Source organism: Nansenia antarctica, assembly GCF_963989245.1.
Source record: "Nansenia antarctica genome assembly, chromosome: 19".
NCBI lineage: Eukaryota > Metazoa > Chordata > Actinopteri > Argentiniformes > Microstomatidae > Nansenia > Nansenia antarctica.
Window position 1 is genome coordinate 13,114,963 of NC_137692.1, and position 20,851 is coordinate 13,135,813.

At 44.3% G+C, this 20,851-nt stretch overlaps 2 protein-coding genes across 2 annotated transcripts; both read right to left on the bottom strand.

Annotated features, from left to right (window-relative positions):
- Positions 1-2,377: 2,377 nt before the first annotated feature.
- Positions 2,378-3,742, bottom strand: tlcd5a (TLC domain containing 5a; the record flags this gene model as incomplete). The annotated part of the gene is made up of 2 exons (XM_080548888.1): positions 2,378-2,910; positions 3,547-3,742. The coding sequence occupies 2 exons, from the start codon at positions 3,740-3,742 to the stop codon at positions 2,378-2,380; spliced, it is 729 nt and encodes a 242-aa protein (XP_080405014.1).
- A 13,124-nt stretch (positions 3,743-16,866) lies between these two features.
- LOC308173819 (complement C1q-like protein 2) lies at positions 16,867-20,309 on the bottom strand. The gene is made up of 4 exons (XM_080548878.1): positions 20,034-20,309; positions 19,769-19,828; positions 17,484-17,606; positions 16,867-17,207 (listed from the first exon to the last, which is right to left on the bottom strand). Exons 1-4 carry the CDS (start codon positions 20,146-20,148, stop codon positions 16,927-16,929), a joined length of 579 nt encoding a protein of 192 aa, XP_080405004.1. The 5' UTR covers positions 20,149-20,309; the 3' UTR covers positions 16,867-16,926.
- Positions 20,310-20,851: the final 542 nt, after the last annotated feature.

Below are 20,851 nucleotides of genomic sequence, written 5' to 3' on the forward strand. Positions count from 1 at the left end.
TCCTAGCATGATTCTCCCTTCTCACAGACAGAGGTGGATGTAGACATACACACTGTACCACTGGCGGACTCATGGGGGGGGCCAGGGGGGGCGACCGCCCCTCCTGGTGCCCCCACAGTTGAAAAACATCTCTCTTAAGTGCCCTTTTGAGTGGCAAAAATGCCCTTTTCAGTGGTGAAAATTAGAGGACGTGCCCTATTGGTGCCCCTCCAATGGTAGGTCCCATGTTGTGCAGTAGGTGCCCTTTTTTTCTTTTCGCCTCTGCCCTTCAAACAGCCTGAGTCCGTCACTGCACTGTACCATTCCATACCTAAGTCTGCAACATATCAAAGGGTTTATTATAAAAGTAACAAATTGGAATGGACATACAATATTGGGCACAGAGACCTAGCGTCATATTCACACTGTAACATTTGAACATGGTGGTTTATCGGACACAGATTCATCTCAATTGAAGATACTTTTTAGTCTTGAAAATACACTTCACTATCAATCATGTAATCATTGTGTAATCATGGATACAGAACTTCACAACGTATACAGTACATATAGACATCCAATCAGACAACAATGGCACTTAACATGAAGTTACGCATCGATATAAATCACTTTGTTCAAAACCTACGCTGTGGCTAAATTAGAAGGCAGCTGTAATACAAGGTCAATAATATGAGGACAGTGGTATGGCCTTTTACTGAGTTTGACATAGAATCAGATTCAATAACTATATAAATCTGTAAAACATTACACAGTGTGTATATCATGTCAGGGACATTTTTCTCAAAACATCAGCTATGGAATCGCTTTTAAATGTAAGCAGTGCAAGTCCACTCTCCACCAGATCACATTATCCATATGTTCAGGGGGGTATTCCATCAACGTCGTTAAAGGACAATCCAGGCTTATTTTGATAAATCCAGAGAGATTTATATTTTTAAAAATCCCTTATCCATTATCCATTATTAATCCTTATTTTGATAAGTCTCACGAGATAAGCCTGGATTTGCCTTTAGTGACGTTGATGGAATACCCCCCTAATGTATTTATACCGAAAATCAACTGCACACAATAAAAGTTCAGCAAAAAAGGAAACAATTAAACAATAAACAGTAAAATGTCACTGTAGTCTTCAGCCATCTGTACTAGCTAATGAGGTACAGTATGTCTGGAAAAAATGAAACGTTTTTTTAGAAGTACGAGAAGGGAGGAACACATACATCTCCTGGGGAGATCACAAGTCTGGGTAGGTAGGGTTCAGGATGATGTAGAATGAGGAATCATTGGAGACTCAAGAGGAATAATGATAGCCAGATTTCCTGCATGTCCCCCGTGTTCCGTCTATAGAACACACACGCCAAACCAAACAGACAGTAAGCCGAGAGCATATGTCATTTCAACAGATCTGACGTTGACTAATTTCACTGCCTCTAATAAGATGCCTAATATGTGATGATTTGCCAATTTCATATCTGGATTGAAGGAAACTGATTTCCTCAGAGTCGGTTTCCTCCTGGATGGAAGGATGATTTAACTATTAGGTTACAGTTCAGTCGATTGTGAAAAACATTTGTTCATCTTATTGGCAGTACTGCATCTTTGGTTTCAGAGACATGAACTGTGTCTCAATTGTTTTTGCTACAGTGGTGCATGTTTCAAGATGTTTTTGCAACACATTTTGTAAAAAAAAAAAAAGATTATGATCGGAAATGTTGAAAGCTTTCAGATGCCACAGAATATTCCCAAATATTGACTAGACTACTATGTCATCCAGTATGAACACTGAAGTCTGAATCCAAGTTTGAGAGCCCAAATAAGGTCCAATAATATACACTTCGAAAGTTGATGTATATCTAAAAGAGAAGGTCCATAATGGCCTTTCACTTTTTCCAACAAGATTCCTTCAGGAGAAAAGGTCCGCTTAGGCCTCTTCTACACTTGACACTTAAGTCAAACGTCTGTTATCCAATCACGTTGATCAGATCACAATCCAATAACAGTAAATGCTTCCACGCCTGGTATTAAAAAATAATAAATGCGTCTCTTAATGGTCTCCTGTGCTCACAATGTGTTCAATGTTTTTATCTCCCCGCTGCATTAAATAGGCCGTATGCATGCGCTTTCAATGGTCAGATGCAAAACAACCTTTATTGCGATAACAGCCATTACAAAAATAATTTGATAATTATTTATATGATTCTATCACCCAGCCTTAATCCTCATCCACTTCGCGAGGTGGTCAGCCTGATACAAACAATATCAGAACACAATGCAGACACAATGGGCTTTTTGAACATCAAGATCTGTCATTTAAAAGTGAGCTGTGTGTTCGGATGATCCAGCTCGCATTCAACTGTCAAGTGTAGACAGGGGCCTCAGTTCAGTCTGTCTTCCCCTTGTGTCTGTTGACTGCTGTCAGTCTGTGGTGGTCCGTCCAGCGTCTGTACTTGGTCTTACTCTTCCGGACAGCAAAGCGGGCAATGTCAACCATAAACACCCAGGACAAGGCATACATGGCAACTCCACCACACTTCATAATGAATCTGGGCGTAGGGGAGGACAGCTCACAGTATAGCATCCAACCTCCCACCACTACCCGCATCAATGCAAACAGCATCACAAACAGGACATCCACCGTGTCACCTAGCAGACTATCATAGCGGCCCAGCTGCCTGAGGAACCAGCGGGCCTGCAGCAGAGGGTTGGTGATCTCGCTGCCAAAGAGCACAGAGCATGACTCGATACCGGACTCGCCCAGTCCCAGTGTGAGGAGAATACCCAGGATGCTCATGGTGTGGTGGACCAGCATCACAGGGCCCTCTGTACGGAAGTACACACACCAGCCCATGTCAAAGATGAAGTAGCCCAGGCTCAGGACCATAGCAAAGATCTGGAGAGGGGTGTTCTTAGTACCTAGAAACAAAAATAAACCTGTGTAAATACGCTTTATGTAACATACTTGTGTAGTAACACTGTAACAAAATGTTATTCAAAGTTGAACGTTTATTTGTTGCGTCACATTACACAAGTGTAACAGAGTAAAATTCTTAGGCTTCGGATCCTGACATTGCATTGCAGCACAAGACCTAGGGCATAATAAATCAAGCATAACTCAAGATAAAAATGTCAGTAGTACAGGACATAAGAGACAAAAAAGAATAGGCATAGTACAAGATAAGGTGGCAATAGTGCAGGTAAGACAAGACAGGTTGCACTAGCGGTGCCACTAGTGATAATAGAGTTCACAGTAGTAGTAGTAGTAGTAGTAGTAGTAGTAGTAGTAGTAGTAGTAGTAGTAGTAGTAGTAGTAGTAGTAGTAGTAGTAGTAGTAGTAGTATTGATATAATCCTTTTCATGATAATTAGGTTACAAATCCTGTCCCTATTCCACTTGTGTAAGAACGAAACCTTTGTAGTGATCTGAGGAGTTCTCCCCCATACAAGTGTGAGCAATTGGGTTATAATTATTATTATCTTCATTATCACCACATTATTGACAATGTAATTACCGAAGTAGCAATGTAGCTCGTTAATGTGTTGAGAATCTTACCAGGGTGTGTGAAGGGCCAGGGTCCATCCACATAGCCTATGTATCCTGTTATACAGACAGCCAGAATGCCGTGGAGCAGGGTGACCAGGCGACAGTTCCACTCATAGCCTCGAGATCCATTAGTGGAACACAGTATGGTGTAGAGGCTGATCCAGAAAGTCACGCAGAGGATCACACCAGGAGCCAATGATGTCATCCCTCCAGCTAGACACAGACACGCAAGCACAAAACAAGTAATGAAAAACACATAATATGAAACGTGTGAATAGACACACTTAAGACTAGCACCACAAATCAAACCAGCGAGTCTACAGGACTTTGTGAAAACTTTAAATGATGTTCCTAAATGATGTTAAATGAACAGTACATTGCTACAGTACATTACCTTCTTATTAAGCCCTGTCCAAAGCCAGTATGACTGATTCTGATGTTGGTCTGATGTGTTCTGGCTGGTCTCACTGAGCGTCTGTGAGGGGCCGTCTCATGACGATTTCTTGTTGTATTGGGAAATTAAAATCAGACCACAACACTTGTCAGTACCAACCCACTTCAGGGAATTTCTAAACTAGTTCAAAAGGGGCCTGGAGTATCTGCCAATATCTGCAATATCCCACAGCAAGATGAATAATTCAGCATATCCATTCCATTCACATTTTCCTTTGAGATTTTTGATTGAGAATACATGACATATCCTAATAAGTGATGTGTTTGTCCTCCTTCTTACATAAATGAAGACAACATGGCAAGCTACTGTAGAATAGATTGAAATAGATTGAAATCAAGTGCAATACTGAAATCAAGTGCAAAATCAAGTGCAATACTGAAACACAACTGTGAACATTTCAAGCCTGCAAACTGCGACACTTTAAATGAATGTGCAATAATACTATGTGCAATATGAGAACCCTCGGGTACATAAGGTTCAGAGATAGGAAATGTTAGAATAGGTATAGCATAGCATAGAGTACAGCACAGTGTTTTATTTGTATAGTATAGTATAGTGGATAGTGTACATAGCCTTTATTTATGTAAACCAGCTCTTTTCCCTTCTTGTTTTTAGTTTTTTTTCTCCTAGCACCAGGGGAGCCCCCCCCCCCCCCCAAATTTCGTTGTTTGGTACCTGTACTATATCAATGACAATAAACACCATTCATTCATTCATTCATTCATTCATTCATTCATTAATTCATTCATTCATTCATTCATTCATTCAATAGTAGAGTGGGGTATGATGTCAATATGGGTGCAAGTCAATAACATACAGGCCTAGGTAGTAATATATAACATGTGAGAGCAACAGCTGGTATGCCCACTAGAGAGATGCATCAACCTATGCATCCAGTGGCTACTTTTGACAGCCAAGCCTTAATTCCTGCAGATTAGGATGCATTAATAGCACGGATCAGTGAATCAATGGTTGATGGCTATGCTAAACGATCCATATCAGAGAGCACCATAGCTATGCCGTGCATTGAATTGATAAAAGAGAAGTATTGACATTATGAAGATAACGATCACAGAGATGAACAGCTATGGCCTCGATCAGGGTTGAGAAGGATGTGTTCAGTTAGCAGGCGAGCTAGCAAGCATGCAAGCAAGGAAAAGCCTAGCCCAAAATAGGAACTAAACAAAAGCGAAATGTTATTGTTTTCGTTGCAACCCTCTCGGATACTGACCAACAATATTAAGGATGCAAAAATAATCACCTTTTTACGCGCGTGCACATTCGTGCCACTGGCAGGGAAACTGTCCTTCCATCTTCAGATCCTTTGTGCAGAGTAATATCATCAGCATGCATGCCCCAGCTCCGATTATTGTCTGAAAGAATGCATGCAAAAGTGGAACATGCAATTGCAATCTCATATTGCATTAGCATTTGAATTAAGTCAGCTATATGCTTCCATATCCGATGACGGTCCTGACTAGTCTATGCTTTGTACCCATGTCCCTATGTCATTATATCATAACAGAGTCAGCCCTAGCTAAGCTTGATAGCTACTGTTTCCCAGCAGCTCAACTTGTGGATGCTGCAGCCTGCAGATCGTGACGTTAGAATGATAAGGTTCTATCTCCATTTTTGTCAAAATTGAGTTTTTTTACATAATCTGATCCATTAGGTGTTTATTAATGCCCGTGTGGTGTTATTTTTTTTTAAATGTTGACATGTTTGAGTTAGTAATTCATAAAATACAAAGGTTCCATCTCACAAAACATAATGGAATGTAAAAACTTTGACGCTCAATATCTCTGAACTACCCTAAACGGAGATAGAACCTTATCATTCTAAACTCTATCCAACATAAGCCATATTCATAGAGATTATACTGAATAATAAAGCCATAGAAGCAATTGGAAGGTCCATGGTGGAAGCATGCAACTCCATCTCGCGCGAGCTGTGGTGACACCTAGTGTTGCGCAAACCATCTGCACGCGCCCCCTGGGTGGAAAGATGCCCGGGCTGCGACAAGTGTATAGGGGGCGTGTCCTTAGCGATGGGCGTGTCTCTGATGACTGTGGCTTGATGGCAGATTATTATATTTAATAATTATATGTTTTAATTTAATCAGTTTTAAATTGAGGCAACAATAAGGCATAACAAAACAAAATGTGGGAAAAGTGAAAGGGACTGAATACTTTCCGAATGCACTGTATATGATGTGAAAGCAGTTTTTTTAATGTGGTATTTACCTAGCAACAACACTTTGATTGGCTACAAAATGAAGGATCGTTATTTATGCATTTTTGGTGAATAAAGTCACCCGTGGCAGTCTAGAACGTTAACTAAACATCCACCGTGGATGCTGAAATAAAAGTTTGATGGAATCAAAAGCCTGAGTGTGTGCGTGACCCCTGACCCCTGACCTTTCTCAATTTGGGGCCCAAACGCGCGATTCTCTTCCCCTATAAAAGCTCAGCCAGTCCATGCTTGTGCTTTTGAAATCTCGCAAATCTCTCGTAAGGGCTAAAGAAGAGTCACTGAAATGGCGAATTTAAGGTAAAGTTGTTAATGTTCCAAAATACTGTTCCAAAATACTGTTTCCTTTTTTCGGGAAAACAAACAAAAAGGCAAAGTTATCCTACTCACCAGCCCTGCCAGGCAAAGCCAAAAGAAACTCGTATTTCACGGGGAGAAATCAAACACAAACTAACCCCATATATATATAACCAAGTCAAAAGGAAATCAAATGAATGTCAGTTAAGCCAAGGAAACCAAAACAACACGTGGTGAGGTCGAGACAACAACATTCCCAAACATTCTAGGCCTACACATAACAGTGTATCGAGAGTTTAGAATGATAAGGTTCTATCTCCGTTTAGAATGATACGGTTCTATCTCCGTTTAGAATGATAAGGTTCTATCTCCGTTTAGAATGATAAGGTTCTATCTCCGTTTAGAATGATACGGTTCTATCTCCGTTTAGAATGATACGGTTCTATCTCCGTTTAGAATGATAAGGTTCTATCTCCGTTTAGAATGAGAAGGTTCTATCTCCGTTTAGAATGAGAAGGTTCTATCTCCGTTTAGAATGAGAAGGTTCTATCTCCGTTTAGAATGATAAGGTTCTATCTCCGTTTAGAATGATAAGGTTCTATCTCCGTTTAGGGCAGTTCAGAGATATTGAGCGTCAACGTTTTTACATTCCATTATGTTTTGTGAGATGGAACCTTTGTATTTTATGAATTACTAACTCAAAAATGTCAACATTTAAGAAATAACACCACACAGGCATTAATAAACACCTAATGGATCAGATTATGTAAAAAAATGGAGATAGAACCTTATAATTCTAACGTCACGACATAACACTTAAGGCTGCAGACATAATGACATTCTCAATGGTATATGCTTCATAGTTTAGGCAGAAGGAGATGGGTTAACGTAACAGGCGACTGTAAAAACACCTGTCTTTACCTCAGTCGTCTTGAACAATAGCCAACAAAGATACCGTCTCTCACGAGAAAAGATGGCACAACGATTGTATTGTTATTCATTAAATGTGACTTGATTCTCTTATTCACCACCACTAAACCCGACACAGTCATTAGGCGAAAAAGAAAACGCTCTAGGAACAAATTAAATGCTCAGACAATCTACCATATAAGCATAATAACGAGTACTTTGCCTTAATGTAGGCTATCCATTTATGAATAGCCTACATGTATAACATGCACGTAGAAAGTACTATAGGCCTACTTTTAATGCCAACTAATTGTGTGGTTTCTGGTGTCCCTATAAGGTCCCTAGTTGCCTCTCGCGCTTCCCGCCGTGGGCCTTTTTCTCCTCTCAGACTTCAATACAAAATGAGTTTAGCTACTCCGTCTGTCATGAAAAACGAGACTTGTCGATAACATTCAGGGTTCAGTAAGTAGGCTATGGGGCTAATTCTCTTTTGCAGAAATAACCCAACAGGGATGGGGAAATACTACGAGGGATTTGGCATGAAAGAGGAACGGGAAAACTGAGGTCAAGCTGACCTAAGAAGAAAAGCACTTTAGCCCACATATAGTCGAAGCCAACGGCCACTATTTCGCTGTTATACTTTTATTATGCTACTTGATAATATGTTGTGTAATGTTGATGTTCTATTTTTATTTGAGTCCTGTCCTTATATGCACTGCTCAGTCGAGGGGTATCTCATAGTAAGCATTGATGTTGGTTTGTCCTGTGCACATATTGAATACGTTTTGCATTAATTTATTTTGAATGAAACATGGGCCTACACTTTGAATACATGACGTATTGTTAAATATGGATTGTATAAACTACTCCAGTGTTAGGTTGTGTCCTATAGGTTAATGTTGTCTCTTTCCCTCAGGTCTGCATCTGAGGGCTCCTGTTCTGCTCCAGTGACTCCAAGTCCTGGTATAGAGACTTTACAGTAGGTGGCAGTTTAACACCACCATGGACATCTTACTGGTTTATAACACCACCATGGACACATCTTACTGGTTTAAAAGGCCACCACAGACAAATCTTACTGGTTTATAACACCACCATGGACACATCTTACTGGTTATAACACCACCATGGACACATCTTACTGGTTTATAACACCACCATGGACACATCTTACTGGTTATAACACCACCATGGACACATCTTACTGGTTATAACACGACCATGTACACATCTTACTGGTTATAACACCACCATGGACACATCTTACTGGTTATAACACCACCATGGACACATCTTACTGGTTATAACACCACCATGTACACATCTTACTGGTTTATAACACCACCATGGACACATCTTACTGGTTATAACACCACCATGGACACATCTTACTGGTTATAACACGACCATGTACACATCTTACTGGTTATAACACCACCATGGACACATCTTACTGGTTATAACACGACCATGTACACATCTTACTGGTTTATAACACCACCATGGACACATCTTACTGGTTATAACACGACCATGTACACATCTTACTGGTTATAACACCACCATGGACACATCTTACTGGTTATAACACCACCATGGACACATCTTACTGGTTATAACACGACCATGTACACATCTTACTGGTTTATAACACCACCATGGACACATCTTACTGGTTATAACACCACCATGGACACATCTTACTGGTTATAACACCACCATGTACACATCTTACTGGTTATAACACCACCATGTACACATCTTACTGGTTATAACACCACCATGGACACATCTTACTGGTTATAACACCACCATGGACACATCTTACTGGTTATAACACCACCATGGACACATCTTACTGGTTATAACACCACCATGGACACATCTTACTGGTTTATAACACCACCATGGACACATCTTACTGGTTTAAAGCACCACCATGGACACATCTTACTGGTTATAACACCACCATGGACACATCTTACTGGTTTATAACACCACCATGGACACATCTTACTGGTTTTAAGCACCACAATGGACACATCTTACTGGTTTAAAGCACCACAATGGACACATCTTACTGGTTTAAAGCACCACAAGGGACACATCTTACTGGTTTATAACACCACCATGTACACATCTTACTGGTTATAACACCACCATGTACACATCTTACTGGTTATAACACGACCATGTACACATCTTACTGGTTATAACACCACCATGGACACATCTTACTGGTTTATGACACCACCATGGACACATCTTACTGGTTATAACACCACCATGGACACATTTTACTGGTTATAACACCACCATGTACACATCTTACTGGTTATAACACCACCATGGACACATCTTACTGGTTATAACACCACCATGGACACATCTTACTGGTTATAACACCACAATGGACACATCTTACTGGTTTAAAAGACCACAAGGGACACATCTTACTGGTTTAAAGCACCACCATGGACACAGCTTACTGGTTATAACACCACCATGTACACATTTTACTGGTTTATAACACCACCATGTACACATCTTACTGGTTATAACACCACCATGTACACATCTTACTGGTTATAACACCACCATGTACACATTTTACTGGTTTATAACACCACCATGTACACATCTTACTGGTTATAACACCACCATGGACACATCTTACTGGTTATAACACCACCATGGACACATCTTACTGGTTATAACACCACCATGTACACATCTTACTGGTTATAACACCACCATGGACACATCTTACTGGTTATAACACGACCATGTACACATCTTACTGGTTATAACACCACCATGGACACATCTTACTGGTTATAACACCACCATGTACACATCTTACTGGTTATAACACCACCATGGACACATCTTACTGGTTTATGACACCACCATGGACACATCTTACTGGTTTAAAAGACCACAAGGGACACATCTTACTGGTTTAAAGCACCACAATGGACACATTTTACTGGTATTGTCCACTGAAATGTTTCTGTAGTCTGCTGTCTTGACTATTTGTCAATAGAATGCAATGAGAGCAGAAAATGGAAATACATTTCATCTATAGCTTCAAATGACGTTTTGAAAAACATTTGTCTCAGGAAATGTAATTCTTTGAGCATAACTGGTCATAGACATCTTATGCTATCTGCATGTTATTTGTTTTGCTGCTGGTTTTGTAAGGGTAGACTAGGATGGCCATTGTCATTATTATTATTATTATTATTATTATTATTAATAATAATAATAATAATACAATAATAACTAACAATAGTAATAATGCATTTATTTTGTACAATACTTTTCTCAGTACTTAGACATTCCATTCCATGGAGAGAACAAGAATAGATTTAGTAAAAAGTAAAACAAAAGCACAGACAGTAAAAACAAAAGATGATAAAAAAAAGATCAGTAAGAACTGAGAACATGTCAACAAATCACCCTGAGATAGTAGGCTAATTGAACCTGTGTTCTGTTTAGGCAACTCCTGATTGGGATTCAAGCCTCAGGCTTTGGCAAGAAATTGCTGACCGATTAAATGCGTAGGTCATACTAGCCCCAATTATTGTTATATGTTCATATTTTAATAAATGAATATTTACTACTGTGGTGATATTGTGATATACTGAGGCTAGACCGCTAGCTCATCTAGGCATGTCTGACCATGTGTCAATCCTCCTGATCCCAGCCTACACTCCCATGAGGAAAAGTGCTCCCATCACCACTAAGACTGTCAGAACCTGGCCAGCAGGGTCCGCTCCACTGCAGATCTGCCTGAATGACACCTCATGGCAGGAATATGAGCATGAGGACCTGGAACAGTTCACGTCGTCGGTTCTGAACCACATAGTGAACTGCACCAACTCAGTCACCGTGGACAAACGGGTCCGGGTCTACCCCAACACGAAGCCATGGATGACTGGGAAGGTCCAAAAACTGATCAATGAGAGGGACAACACCTTCGCAGGGAAGGGCACACTGCTGTACAGCACCACCAGGGCTAACCTAAAGCGCGGCATCCGGGAGGCCAAGGCAGACCACAGAGAGAAGATTGAGGAATGCTTCCTGAGCAACGACTCCAGGCGGGTGTGGCAGGGGGTTCAGCACATTCAGCCAACAGGCTCACAGCCGCAGAGGACGACCCCCTGCTGGCGGAAAAGCTGAACTCCTTCTACGCCCGGTTCGACGAGGGGCGAACGGAGGTAACCACAACACAAACACCACTCTCTCCAGCTCTCAGCAGCCTCACCCTCACAGAGCATGAAGTGAGACGCGTGCTGAAGGCGGTGGACCCCAGGAAAGCCTCGGGGCGTCCTGGGACGGGTGCTGAGGGACTGCGCCGACCAGCTGGCCGGGGTTTTCACCAACATCTTCAACCAGTCCCTGTCCCATGCCACCATCCCACCCTGCCTGAAAACCTCAACTATCATCCCAGTCCCGAAGAAAAGCACGGTGAGCTGCCTAAACGACTACCGCCCGGTGGCACTCACACCAATCATCATGAAGTGCTTCGAGAAACTAGTCCGGGCCCACATACTCACACGCCTCCCGCCCAACCTGGATCCATACCAGTTCGCCTACAGAGCCCACAGGTCCACAGAGGACGCCATCGCGACGACTCTCCACGCCACTCTATCCCACCTGGAGAGGGGAAACAGCTACGCGAGACTGCTCTTTGTGGACTTCAGCTCCGCCTTCAACACCATCCTTCCAGACAGGCTAGTGACCAAACTACTAGACCTGGGACTATCACACTCTATATGTGCATGGATCAAGGACTTCCTGACCGACCGCCCCCAGAGGGTGCGGGTGGGCCCCCACACCTCCACAGCCCTCAGACTCAGCACTGGGTCCCCCCAGGGCTGCGTGCTAAGCCCCATCCTCTACAACCTCTACACCTACGACTTCACCCCCGTCCACCCCAGCAACTCCATCGTAAAGTTTGCAGACGACACCACCGTGGTGGGCTGCATCTCGGGGGGGGACGAGGCGGCGTACAGGGATGAGGTAGAGCAACTGAGCAAGCTGTGCAAGGTTAACAACCTGCTGCTGAACAAGTCAAAGACCCAGGAAATCATTGTGGACTTCAGGAGGAAAAAGTCAGAGATCCAGCCCCTGCTCATCGACGGAGAGAGCGTGGAGAGAGTCTCAACCCTCCGATTCCTGGGGGTGCACATACAGGATGACCTGTCCTGGAAGAACAACACAACAGCCACCATCAAGAAGGCACAACAGCGGCTCTACATCCTGAGAGTCCTCAGGAAGGAACACAACAAGCAAGAGATACTGGTGACCTTCTACCGCGGCGCAGTGGAGAGCATTCTCACCTACGGCATCTGCAACTGGTTCTCCAGCTGCACAACCGCGGAGAGAAATGCGCTACAGAGAGTCGTGAGAACAGCCCAGAAGATCACCGGCGCCCCCCTCCCCTCTCTGGAAGAGCTGTACAACACACGCTGTCTCAGGAAGGCCTCCAAGATCTCCAGAGACCCAACCCACCCTGGGTACGAACACTTTACCCGGCTGCCCTCGAAAAGGCGGTACAGGACCATGGCCGCAAGGACAAACAGACTGAAGAACAGCTTCTACCCCAGGGCCATCCAGGCCCTGAACACAGCAAAGACCTAGGTTCTGGGCCCTGGACAGTCTGGACGGATTGATGGCAGCTGCTGGACTGAAGAAAAAAAAATCTGGTGTAGTGCTGAGACACAAATATGTAAGTTTCTAGCCTGCAAACTGCGACACTTCAAATGAATGTGCAATAACACTATGTGCAATATGACAACCCTAGTCGTCTATCTGTACAGTATAGTATAGTGGATAGTGTACATAGCCTTTATTTATTTATGTAAACCAGCTCCTTCCCTTCTTGTGTTTTTTTTTGTTTTTTTTTCTTTCCTAGCACCGGGGGAGCCACCCCTCCTAAATTTCGTTGTTTGGTACCTGTACTGGGTAGCTGTATGACAATAAAGACCATTCATTCATTCATTCATTCATTCATCATCTTAATTTAATTATTTTGTAACTTAAATGCAATATTAAAAGGATGGGTTTTTATAATCTTAGAGACGTTCATAGCGGGATTTGGAGTCAGGAGAGCACCTATATTTTCTTACGACATTCATCACAAGTTGGGTTGTAATTTACATAAATGTCGTACTTTACTTGTGGTGATTTAACAGATGATAAAAAGACATCAAGTAGACTACAAACAGAGCAAAACAAGAAAACAACAAAATAAAACAACCAATATACAATTATAACCAACTACCAATATACAATTGTAAATATACCATTTATCAAATTATTTTTAATGCACTGCCACTATATGTGAGTGGACGCATGCGTTCGCCATCAAAAATCTAACTTTGCCGAATTTTTACTTTGGATGCAGCCATGGGACGCAACGCAACGTGGACGCAACGCAATGTGGACGCAACGCTCGATGGCCATAGTGGAGCCTGGGCGTTACGCAGCCCAGCCAGACGATGGTGGAGTGGAGGTGCAATGGTCACATGTTTCCCATCCAAAGCTCCAAGGCAATTTGGAAATCGCCACTGCTCCTGGAACCCCATTGCTACTTTTCCCCACTCAACTCCTCTCTCAATGAATCCACTCTTCTGTTTGTTTCTGAAGGGTTACCCATACATACACTACCACAAAAGTTCTGAGTTCTGAGTTCTGAGTTCTAGCTCTAGCAGCAGGTTCAGTATGGGACTATGAGTCTGTGTGACATTCTGTTTCTGTCTGGGCTGTTTTAGCTCCTGAGCGGGTCAGGTGTGGCAGGTTCAGTCACATCTGTGTCAAAAGACATCGGTCAGTGTACCGTTCCTTACCGCATTACTGGGTAATTATTACATGTACTGTGTACAGTATGTTTGATTCTAGATACCCAAGTGGGTTTCAATGCTACTAGTATATTTTACTATCCTATATTCTGTAAGGTGCTTTATGTTGCTCATTGTAAGTCAAAGACCTTCTTAAAGACGTATCTGGTCTTCAACATTGTCACGTGTATGGTGTAGCTGACTCACCAGTGGGATACGACCCAGTCTGAGAGGAGTGTGTGTTTGTATGTTGTTTTAACAGCAGACAGATGTGTCAATAGCCATGGCCACGCTATATGATGGGACCTGATGGGAAGCTCTCCTCCACAGCCCAGACCTTCCATGAGTCTCTGTCCAGTCCCACGGTCACGGACACCCAGGCTCAGACACCAGCTGATTCACAGCCTTGCATCCAAGAAGAGGCTGACTCAGGGGCATCACAGCGAGTCATACACTGACTCTGAGTCATTACATTTACCATTTCATCACATGTTTGATTGTATTTAGAAAATGAATGAGCTTAAGTGAAAGTTGTCTCATGTTCCAGATGGATCTCACAGATGAGGAGATTGAGGTCCCCTATACCTGAAGTGAGTACACTATCTGTCCTCTTCCAAAGACTGGTCCTATCTCACTATACTAGTATTGTTATGTGCCTGCTTTTAAAGAAGTATAGAAATATACAATGTATATGACATATTTCGTATGATTCTCTCTGGTCACTCACTATCAATCGTCACAAATAATCAGAGGTGGCCTCACAGTTAAACATGAGTACAATCTTCTCACAGCTATTACTTTGACGGTCGAAATCTCCTCGACTTCCCTCTCAAGCTGTCAACCCTGAGGGAGGCATTTTCTGTGAGTACTTATAATCACTGTTTCCACACAGATTTATCTATGCAGTACTCTGACCTCCAGCTTGGTGCATTCTCTTATCTCTACTGATGTACTTTTCCAAGGCTTCTGTGGACGTTAGAACAGTTCAACAGGGTGTCTTGTTCCATTTGTGTCCACATAGACTCTCCTGAGCACTTATAAGTGCACTTACCCAGGCCACCCATTGGCTCAGGCTGCTGTCAGATTTTGGTGGCGTAAAAGTTGGAACATGGCGGTCAAAGGTCAAAGGTTAGTGTGGCTTGTTTATGTTTCCTGCACGGTCAACATGATAGTTTCACGTTTTAAGAAAGTATACGTTGTGTTGTGCACATGTTGAGTTTGTTGGGGGTGTGGTTGGGACTTCAGCATAGTCAGAGGGGAATAACTACTAACTGCTGTTTTAGCCTGGAGACTTTAACACCCCAGCCATTTAAATTTACATTTTTGCCATTTAGCAGATGCCTTTATCCAAAGCGACTGACAACTGATACATTTGACTAAGTAAGTGATTCATCTATCCACCAGTCATAGCAGGAAGAGTAATCTAGCTCAGGCCTGGGGCCATTGGCAGTAGTCATGCTGGAAGAACGTTTTACACTGGGGAAACAGTACAGGGGGGTAGTAGATGTCTCAGGAGGGACAGTACAGGGGGGTAGTAGATGTCTCAGGAGGGACAGTACAGGGGGGTAGTAGATGTCTCAGGAGGGACAGTACAGGTGCAGCCTGAAGAGATGGAGGTCTTCAGTCTCTGGTGGAAGATGGGTAGTGACTCTGTAGTCCTGACAGGCGTGGGAAGCTCATTCCACCAGCGGGGCGCCAGGATAGTGAAGAGACACGAGTCATGTTGAGGTGTAGCTAACGTGGGACTGCAGGTGGAGGTGTAGCTAACGTGGGACTGCAGGTGGAGAAGAGAAGTGAGGGAAATGGAGGAAGAATCCCCCCAATCGCCCCAAGTTTGGAAAGGTCAGGGGTCAGGGTTAGGATCAGGGGTCACGCACACACGCAAGCTTTGATTCCATCAAACGTTATTTCATCAAAGTTCACTGTTTGATCAGCAGTAAACGTGGGTGAAAACTGTATTGAAGGTGTGTAGATTTTCGGAATCCTAAACTGACATTTTTAAACCATTTCCTACCAGCATATTACCCAATCAAACGTGCTGTATTTAGAGATTCTGACCTGAACTGACCTTCCAGCCACTAGATGGCAGCATTCACCTGGAGCCAGCCTGGGACTTCAGTCACAGCAGTGTTGCATGGCTGAGTTCAAACAGAGGTGTGTGTGTGTGTGCTGGTGCGTGTGTGTGTGCGTGTGTGTGTGTGTGTGTGTGCGTGCGTGCGTGCGTGCGTGTGTGTGTTTAGGTATATGTAATAATTATTTCCCCCTTGCACACCTGTCATTGAAATGCATGCTCTGTCGGTGTAAGCATGACAGTGCGTTTTTGATTGACAGTTGGTCGTATGAGTCAATCTATCATTGACATGTGAGTGTGTCCTGAGTTCAAGGGTCACCAGTTCTTCAGCAGCCTACAGTGACTCTGGTGTGGATGTACGCAACACGTCTGTTTGCAGTTGGATGCGTGTGCATTCTGGGTTTGAGTTACTTTGGGGATAACACACACGTCAATACATCACAAGGACTCAATGCTGTTTGCTCTTAGGTGGTGTTTAATGAGAAGTTGTCAGAGGAACATTGGAAGCTCTTGGAACTCTAAACACTTTTCATCTGAATTCATCAGGACAGCTGATCTGTTCACACAGGGAAGAGCAGGAAGCCACTGAAGGTGGTGCGATTAAGACCATCATCATAGAGGCTGCTGCCTGTCTCAATGCGCACGTCGACCAAGTCTCCCTCCTCCAGCTGGAGAGTCAGACCACTGGATACAGACTGATACCCTGCATTAGTGCGCTGCTCTACATACATCATCCGCCGATCATTCCTAAACAAGAACACAGGAATCCTTGCTGAGCCGTCGTTTTCATAGGCGGTGAATCTGAAGTAGTAGACTCCTCTCACAGGTGCTGTGAACTTTCCTGTATCAGAGGAAAGCAGAGAGAGATCAACACTGTCTGTGTCTCCTAGACACCAGAGCAACATGACTGTTAGTAATGGTGAACACAGTCCCTGTAGCTGATGACCCCACAATGGAAATAACCTGTGACTTTGTTGTGTTCATCCTCCTGTTGTCGTAATGTTGTTTCAACAGGATAACCTTTTGTATATTATTTTGGGATTCACACATGTTTTTTATCCATTCATTCATTTAATCATTCACTAATTTGATATCTGTTGCTGTGTGTCAGCAGTACCTGTGGTTGGGCTGTAGGCTTGGCCGATGTTGGTGATGATGTTTTTGTAGACCACAGTGGGATGGCCATAGGCAGGTTCCATCGGATTACCTAACCCAGCAGAGAACGCCACCTTCAGTCTATCTGTGAACACAAGGGAATGACACATGGATATCTCCTTTAAAGCAGCGTACCATCTTACAGGGCGTAAGAGCCAACCCTCCCCCCACCGAACCGTCATCCTATGGGCACCTGGTCACCCAAATCCTCTTGGTTCTTTCACCTATGTCCTGCCCCACAGTGCCCAGTCTAAGTGCCCCATTCTCGGTTTCCCTTTCTCCCTTCCTCCCCTTCCCTGGAGCTCATGGACCACCAGCACCAGGGACTAAGTGCTACAGCTCCACCACGTTGAGCAAAATGAGAGCGAGAATGGGGAGGATCCTGCCCCTAGTGAGGGAGCACATGGAACAAGCCCAGCGAGCCCAGGCCCGGGTCTATAACAGAGGGGCCAGGTCTATAACAGAGGGTCTATAACAGAGGTCTATAACAGAGGGTCTATAACAGAGGTCTATAACAGAGGGTCTATAACAGAGGTCTATAACAGAGGGTCTATAACAGAGGTCTATAACAGAGGTCTATAACAGAGGTCTATAACAGAGGGTCTATAACAGAGGTCTATAACAGAGGGTCTATAACAGAGGGTCTATAACAGAGGTCTATAACAGAGGGTCTATAACAGAGGGTCTATAACAGAGGTCTATAACAGAGGGTCTATAACAGAGGGTCTATAACAGAGGGTCTATAACAGAGGTCTATAACAGAGGTCTATAACAGAGGTCTATAACAGAGGTCTATAACAGAGGTCTATAACAGAGGTCTATAACAGAGGGTCTATAACAGAGGTCTATAACAGAGGTCTATAACAGAGGTCTATAACAGAGGGTCTATAACAGAGGTCTATAACAGAGGGTCTATAACAGAGGTCTATAACAGAGGGTCTATAACAGAGGGTCTATAACAGAGGTCTATAACAGAGGTCTATAACAGAGGTCTATAACAGAGGCCAGGTCTATAACAGAGGTCTATAACAGAGGCCAGGTCTATAACAGAGGTCTATAACAGAGGTCTATAACAGAGGTCTATAACAGAGGTCTATAACAGAGGCCAGGTCTATAACAGAGGGTCTATAACAGAGGTCTATAACAGAGGGTCTATAACAGAGGTCTATAACAGAGGTCTATAACAGAGGGTCTATAACAGAGGTCTATAACAGAGGTCTATAACAGAGGGTCTATAACAGAGGGTCTATAACAGAGGGTCTATAACAGAGGGGCCTGGTCTATAACAGAGAGTAGCGTATAGTAGCGTTAGCGTAGCGTAGTAGCGTATTATCAACGGTTTATCCCTGGCGGCACCCCTCCACGAGCTCACCCAAAAGAATCACCCCGACCGAGTGGTCTGGGACCCTAAGGCGGAAAATGCCTTCACCACACTAAGGCAAGCACTGTGCACAGACCCTGTTTTAATCACCCCGAACTTCTCTCTCCCGTTTTTAGTGCACACTGCCGCATCGGGGGGTGGCCTGGGCGCAGTCCTCTCCCAGCTCAGGGAGGGAGACGAGCACCCCATCACGTACATCAGCCGGAAACTATTACCCCACGAGCGGGCATACTCCATGGTGGAGAAGGAGGCGCTGGCCATCAAGTTGGCGGTGGACAAACTGAGGTACTACCGGCTGGGGAGGGACTTCACCCTGGTAACGACCACGCGCCCCTCAAATGGCCACCGCCAAGGACACCAACGCCAGGGTGACCCAGTGGTTCCTCCTCCTCCAGGTGGACCACCTACCCGGCCAAGAAGGAGAGGGGGAAATGTGGCAACCCGCTCACCAACGCCCCTAAGCCGGGGGCGGAGTACTATGGACAGTAGAGGGACCCCTACATTACCCTCCAGTAGAGGGACCCCTACATTATCATTTTTTGCCGTAAACTGAATGAGTTCTCCTTTTGCCCCTGATAAGTGAGACATCGCCCCTTCCCCCTATTACTTGACTTTTTGACTCCTGAGTCTTTAAAGTGTTGGACCTTGACTTTTGTTACGGCCACGCCGCCCTCCTGAGTGGGCCCCGTTCTCTCCTCAGATATAAATATGGCGATGCGCCTAAAAGTGACCTCCGTATCCTCTTCTGTCTAGCTCTGTGTGTGGACTTTTACCCCGGTCAAGTGAGGGGTTCCCACACACACACACATACACACACACACACACACACACACACACACTCACACAGCAATACAGTAATAACTTACCTGCATTCTCTCTGTTCCATTGGTCCAGGCTCTCGCTGGCTGTCACTCTGGCCTCCATCACTGACAAGGAAGCAGAATTACAATCATACAGCATGTGAGTGATTCATGTATCCCCCTTCCCCACACATACACACACCCACCCACACACACACACACACACACACACCTGCGCCCACCCACCTACACACACACCCAATCACCCTCACACCCACACACCCATCCACCCATCCAAACCCACACCCACACCAATACAGTTACAACTTACCTGCAGTCTCTCTCTTCAGGTCGTCCACCTGGCTCTCACTTGCTCTCAATCTGGCCTCCATATACTTCAGCTCAACCCTCTGTTCGACCACCATGGTTCCCAGGTTGTGCACCATATCTCTCAGCTCATCCCAGAGGTCAGATGTAGTGGTCCAACTCTCCCTGCTCTCTCCATCTTCCCTAGGACCCAGTTGAGGGACGTCATTCTCTCTGACCCCCCCAGCCTCTCCCTGAGCCCCTGACCCAGACAGACATAACAGCGACACCAGTAGAGCTACAGCACCCCTCATTCTGAAACCACGTCTCTTCAGAACTAACGTAGCCTACTGGGCTGAGCCCCCTTCTTTATCCACGCTCTGGTCCTGGAGAACCAATACGTGGGAACCTTAACAGGTGTCCTCAAGGGGACGTGGCAGGGCACAGCCAATGACTGAGCTCGACATGTCGGAACACCGACAGATTATTTAATGTCCTTTTTCGAGACCTTCAAACTTGGGGTTGTTTAAGGCCGTGGGAGAAGGACAGCTGTCACTCAGACGTGGCTGTTTAAAGGTAGACCCAGAGGTATGACCTAGCTAGGACATCGTGGGGAGAGGAGGAGAGGAGATGAGGAGAGAGGAGATGAGGAGAGGAGACAAGGAGAGAGGAGAGGAGGAGATGAGGAGAGGAGACAAGGAGAGAGGAGAGGAGAGAGAGACACGTAATTTCTCCTCCACAGTGTTCTAAACCTAAGGTAGACTGAGGTAGTGTTGGTCTAAGGTAGACTGGGGTTGTGTTGGTCTAAGGTAGACTGGGAGGTTGTGGTGGTCTAAGGTAGAC